This window comes from Coffea eugenioides, chromosome 6, assembly GCF_003713205.1.
Source record: "Coffea eugenioides isolate CCC68of chromosome 6, Ceug_1.0, whole genome shotgun sequence".
NCBI lineage: Eukaryota > Viridiplantae > Streptophyta > Magnoliopsida > Gentianales > Rubiaceae > Coffea > Coffea eugenioides.
In genome coordinates, this window is record NC_040040.1 from 19,779,854 (window position 1) to 19,786,163 (window position 6,310).

Here is a 6,310-nt window from a genome sequence, read left to right on the forward strand (position 1 = left end):
AGCCCATATAACTCTCTTGAGTGGTGCACCTTAAACCTTCATACGCTTCCCTATTTATAGGAAAACAACGGAAGGCTTTCCTTGGCTGCCATCGATGTGGGATGGAAATGTTTGCCACACAAGTCAAGCCGCAATGCTTGACAATTCAACAAGAGCCTTTTCACCCTTGCATCATCAATTGCTGAACATGGAGAATCTGAATCGGGTAATATCATCCTCGATGATAACTAAAGACCAGAAATCAATGTTGTCTGCGCGGTGGAATGCATAAAATTGCGTATTCCACAGAGAACTCTCGGGGGATTCAATAGTCCAAAGGTGGACAATAATTCAATTTTGGTTTTCATTTTATTATATATCATAATTAATTACCTTCATTGTACAATTAGAACAAGGGAGTGCAAGAGGCTAAGTGCCACATTCTTAGCTCTTTCGACAGGGCCACCGCTAAGGGATTGCAACGAGCTAAATGTTGTGCAAGGTTGACTTATATTACCACGTTCGATAAGACTCACATGTAGAACCTATAAGATCAAATGTCACATTGGATTGGATCACCTCTATGGCTCATATAAGCAACTTCTAAACTTCGAGTATGATCAAGTGGACAATTTGGATTGTGACAAGCTTTACGTCCTTATACGAGCCACCTCTAGAATCTGATTATGGTGGACTTTACAAGGATACAAAGTCCTTAAGTGGAAGTGAGTGCAAGAAGTTAAAGTGTTGTGTGGGATTAAATGCCACATCTGATGTCGGAGCCAAGGGGGTGGACTAAGGGGGGCCATGGCTCCCCTCTCTCCCTAAGTTTTGAAAATTTTAATTCATAGTGTGTAAATATGCACGTAAAATGAAGTTAGCCCTCCTAATTTTTCACAATTTTAGTTTATATTATTAGAGTTTATATGTATATATGAATTAGCCACTTTTGAATTAATTTTTTCTTCAAAGAAAAGTTATTTATTTTTATTGTGCTAGTTATTTAACTTTCAAAAAGTAAACATATAATCAATAATCCATAGTAAATTGACCCAATTTGATATATTATAATAAAAGACCCAATTCATAATTATCAATGGGGGTAAAACAAAAGTAATTACTTTATTGGCTCACATACATACATACAACTTAGTCCAATTGATTAGACTCATTCTCACTCTTCTTGTATCAACTATAACTACAGAATGGGCATTTTCAATTATGAAGATAATCAAGACAAAGTTCCGAAACAAGATGGAAGATAATTTCTTGAATGATTGTCTAATTGCATACATAGAAAAGAAAGTTGTTGAAAAATTGAGCACTGATTCAATCACAGATAAATTTACATCTAAAAAGAACGTAAAGTTCAATTTACTTTTAAGAAAAAAGGTTGAAATTTCAGTATGTTAACATAACTTTTATCTTTTTTAATTAAAAATAGTTATATTTATATTGCATAGTTATATATATATTTTGCATAGGCAACATATTGGAGCACCTTTTCATAATGTGTAACTTGGATGGTTTGTGATATTATAAGATATTTAATTAAAGGTTATTTTTTGTTTTAATTTTCGTTATGACTATGCTATATATTTATGGAATAAATATACCTTTATAATTAAAGTTAATATTTGATATTTTTAGATGTCATATATTTAAATAGATGGAAATTACTTTGAATGTAGCATATTAAAATAATTTTGTTAGGAAAAATCTTGGCCCTCCTAGGAAAAAAAATTCTGGCTCCGTTATTGCCATTAATGATTTGGGTTAACCATTTTGTACATGTGGATTTCGCTCAAAAGTTCTTTAGGCCTTATAGTTTGTCTATAAATACGTAACAGAAATTGAACAATTTACAGCAGTCAACCATGGCCAATTTCTCAAATGCTCTTTTCTATGGCCTTTTGTTCTTCATCTGGTTCGCTGCCACCACCTTCTTCCGTTATGTTCTAAAGAAACGAAAAAATGGTTCTAAACCAGTTCGACACCCTCCAAGCCCTCCATCACTGCCCATCATCGGCCATCTTCACCTGCTTGGCTCCATAGCATCCAAGAGTTTCCAAACCTTAGCCAACCAATACGGGCCGCTCATTCGGCTCCGTATTGTTTCATCCACAGTTGTTGTTGTCTCCAACGCTGCCGTTGCCAAAGAGTTCTTGAAGAATAATGAGATGAATTTTGTGTCCAGGCCACAATTTGGGGCCGCAGATTTTAATATCTATGCTGGCTCTGAATTTGTTAACGCGGAATACGGCCCCTATTGGCGTTTCATGAAGAAACTTTGCATGACTGAGCTTCTTTCCGTGCCACAGGTCAACCGGTTTGTTGACATCAGGAGGCAAGAGATGATGAAGTTGTTGGAGATTCTTGTCAGTTTTTCAGAAGAAGGGAAGGCTTGTAATTTGGGAGTGGAACTTATGACCATGACTAATAATGTGGTTAGCAGGATGGCCATGAGCACCAGATGCACGCCTGCTCTTGATGAAAGTAAGCTCCTGTGGGAGTTTGTGAAGGAGATTCTTGAGCTTGCGCCCAAGTTTGCTTTGGGAGAATTATTTGGTCCTATAGGCAAATTTGATTTGTTTGGATATGGGAAGAGGGTGAAGGCCTTGATCTCGAAGTTTGATTCATTGGTGGAGAAGATAATGGTGGAACATGAGAACGAGTTGAACTCCTCTAGTAAGGAAAGGAAGGACATGATGGATATTCTCTTGGAGATTCACAGGGATAAAACTGCTGAAGTCAAGCTGAGTAGAACTGACATCAAATCATTTCTTATGGTAAGTCTTTCTCTCCTTCTGCAGTATACATATATACCTTTGTTTGTCAATGAGTTGGAGCATAAAATAATTGTCAAATTTTTATTGCTTAAGTTTATAGTATGAGATTAATTTAGATCTAGCTTCATCGAAAAAATGGACAGGAACTTTTCATGGCAGGCACTGAAACAGTGAGTGTGGCACTGACTTGGACGCTAGCAGAGCTCATAAATCATCCAAAGGTGTGCCAGCAGCTTAGAGATGAAATCACTACTGTTGTGGGATCAAAAAGACTATTCCAAGAATCTGATGTTCCAAAGCTTCCTTACCTGCAAGCAGTTGTTAAAGAAAGCCTAAGGCTACATGCTCCTGCACCCTTGATATTTCGTAGATGTGGTGAAGATTGCAAAATCAACGGCTATGATATCTTGGCTAATGAGAGGATAGCATTCAATGTCTTTGCTATTATGAAGGACCCGAGTTCATGGGACAATCCGCTCGAATTTCTACCGGAAAGGTTCATGGTGGGATCTCGAGACGCTTATGATGATTACCAGATGGATATTAAGGGACAAAATTTCAATATTTTTCCATTTGGGAGTGGAAGAAGAGGGTGCCCTGGTGCATCACTTGCCTTAGCAGTGGTTCATTCAGCAGTTGCCCTGCTTGTTCAGTGCTTTGATTTTAGAGTGCAGGGAGGAGAAAAGATAAACATTGAAGAAGGGCCAGGGTTATCTGCTGGCTTGGCTCATCCACTCATGTGCTATGTTACTCCGCATCTTAATCCTTTGGAAATAGTTGTTAACGAGGCCAAATAACTAGAGAATTAGAATCTTGTTTTTTATTGCAGCTAGAAGCTGTTCATGTTACTAATTCCCGTAATGCTTAAATTTCTCTTTTTATAAATAAAGAATTGTGTGTTATTATGACATTTTGTTTGTTTACTTGAATGTCTCTATGCATACGATATATACAAAATTTGACGTTTAAATTTAAATTCAAATGATATGGTATTTATCCAACCCCGTTAGTACTGACAGTGTAGAAAAGGTTAATCCTTTAGTAAAACCTTAACATTGGCAAAAATTCTTGTCGTGGTTACCCGACAATTTAATGGAATTTCCATACCCTCTTTTTAGCATTGATGGAAATGTTGACAAAAATGCTTTGTCCAGAGTGGGCACCAACTCCATGAAGTGTTATTCTCGTACTAGCTTTGATATTTTATTTGGATTGCCATCTTTTACGAAAAAATTCTTTCATTTTCTGTAAACATATGTTTTTAGTCACTTTTTATTCTACGTACATTAAATCGTTATATTAATTTTTTTACAAAATCTCTTAAAAGTAGCAATCCAAACACTTTCAGTAAGGAAGGCAAATCAATATGGTCGATGCAAGAGGGGGAAAAAAATCTTAAACGTTTCACGTTAATACTTGACATCGATCGCCATGTTAACTTAATATGAGTCAAGGCAAATGTATAATGACATTGGAGAAGACGTGAGACTTGTGTCGAGATGTCATCTTCAGGAGTTTCTGCCTCTTTTAATGTAGGTGCTTCTTCCTTTTTGCTGCATCATTTAAACGTATGTGCTTCAAAGGAACTTTTAATGCAGTCGAGAAATTTTTCATCTACAAGAAATGGTCTCCAAACATTTTTGCTTTCAATTTTGTACAGCAGTGTGAGAGTCAAGTCTCCTTAGTATGATCAGGGAAACTTTGGCAGCCAATTGCGAATAATTTCAGATATGATAGCCTCTAAAGTTATGTTTAATGGGTAGTTTGTCTTCTTCATTTTCATTTGATGTATCGTTTCAAAGGTAATTTTCAAATTATAGCCAAAAAAAAAAAAAATGTGACAGACTTTGTAACTCTTAAAACTGCAGACCATGTTTAGTTATTGATTTTTTAAAATATATCATTATTCTATCTCTTTATTTTTTTTTTAATTTTAGACGCTTTTATAAGTATTTAAAATCTCAAATGAGAGAAATAACGATTGAACGAATTTCATACATGTTTGTAATTTTAAGAGTTATAACGTCTATCATGTTATTGAAATCTTATAGCAAAAACAAATCAAAACCCAAAAAATACATTCCGTCTATGAAAGAAGATAAAGCTCAAGCTCAATTATTCGTCAACTTCACTCTCTTAGAAATGAAATTTCTTCTATAGAGGGAAAAACAAATAATTAGTGCTACAATTACAAAAGGTTAGGACGTCGCCAACTCAGTCGCTTTTTGTACATCTTGTGTGGCATTGATTGTGTATCAATATCGTTGAACATCAAAGTTGATTTTTTGAGTCTAATGAAGCGTAGTTATTCTGCCATTTATCACTATCAGTGCTGTTTAGAATTTTCTTTTGATCTGTGAGTGCTGTTTAATTCTTAGTTGGCATTAATTGTGAAGGGTTCCGGTCTCTATAGTCTGTGTATGTATTTGCCTCTGGTCGTGACTTCTGTGAGCAATTAAGTACTTGATTGTTGTGTTTCTGTCTGGATAGGGTTTATTCTTGGCTATCATTTTCACAACTTGGTATTGGTCATGGGTTTGTGTATTCTGTTCTACACCATTTTTTTTTTACTCATCCGTCCCACTTTGATAGTCCTGATTTTTTTTTTTTACACAGTTTAAGAAAAAATAGTTAATTTTGTTAGAACAATCAATTTAGGTAGCTATTTTTCTTAAATACCCTCACATTAATTAGAATACAACTTTATAGGAACTTGAAATCATATTCTTTTGTTGGAGTTTCATTAGAAAAATTGTGGAATATGGATGGTTTTGAAAATTTTCACTCATGGTTTGTAGCCAATGATGACATAGTTTGTTTCCCTCCTGATATAAATAAGCTTGGGAAATTTAAATGCATTAAATGTGGTAGGTTTATAGTAACGACAACTTACATTGAATAAGGGTATTTTAAGAAAATTAAAATACAATTACATTCTTCAATTGGAAAGTACACTACAATTTAGGACAGACGAAAAAGGAAAATAGAACTATCAAAGTGGGACGGAGGGAGTAAAAATTTGGGTTGGTTATTTGAATAGTTAATGTGGTTTGGGTTATTTTCTAGTTCAACACATATGCTTAAATTTTCTGCCAGCAATATATAAGGAAAGTCAAATATGGTCGAAAAGAGAATGTTAATTTTGTTCAAGACTAATATCAACTTTGGGTTTTGGAGGAGTGGAAACTTAAAAAGGCGCATATGTGGTCGATCCAAATTTTTTTTTTTTGTTATTTATAGTCAATAATACATTTTTCACAATCCAAATTTCTATTAAAACTTTTAGTTTCTAAAGATCTTTTGCCATCATAGAAAAGTTTTATGAACACCTCTTAAGGTTTCCGAAAATAGCAAAAGGAAAAAGAAAAGAAAAAAAATAACTCCTAGTTTGCCACTTAACAAGATGTGATATCAGAGCGTACTTGGATAAGAGATTATTTGAGATGATTTTTTGAAAAAATACTGTAACGTTTTTTTGATGTAATATATGCGAGATAAAAATATGTTTAAAAAATATATCTATGATTTAAACAGATAAATTT

At 34.5% G+C, this 6,310-nt stretch overlaps 1 protein-coding gene across 1 annotated transcript; it reads left to right on the plus strand.

Moving 5' to 3' along the window:
* The first annotated feature begins 1,856 nt into the window (after nucleotides 1-1,856).
* Nucleotides 1,857-3,661, plus strand: LOC113773788 (cytochrome P450 93A3-like). Its single transcript, XM_027318400.1, has 2 exons — nucleotides 1,857-2,768; nucleotides 2,912-3,661. The coding sequence occupies exons 1-2, from the start codon at nucleotides 1,857-1,859 to the stop codon at nucleotides 3,563-3,565; spliced, it is 1,566 nt and encodes a 521-aa protein (XP_027174201.1). The 3' UTR covers nucleotides 3,566-3,661.
* The last annotated feature ends 2,649 nt before the right edge of the window (nucleotides 3,662-6,310 follow it).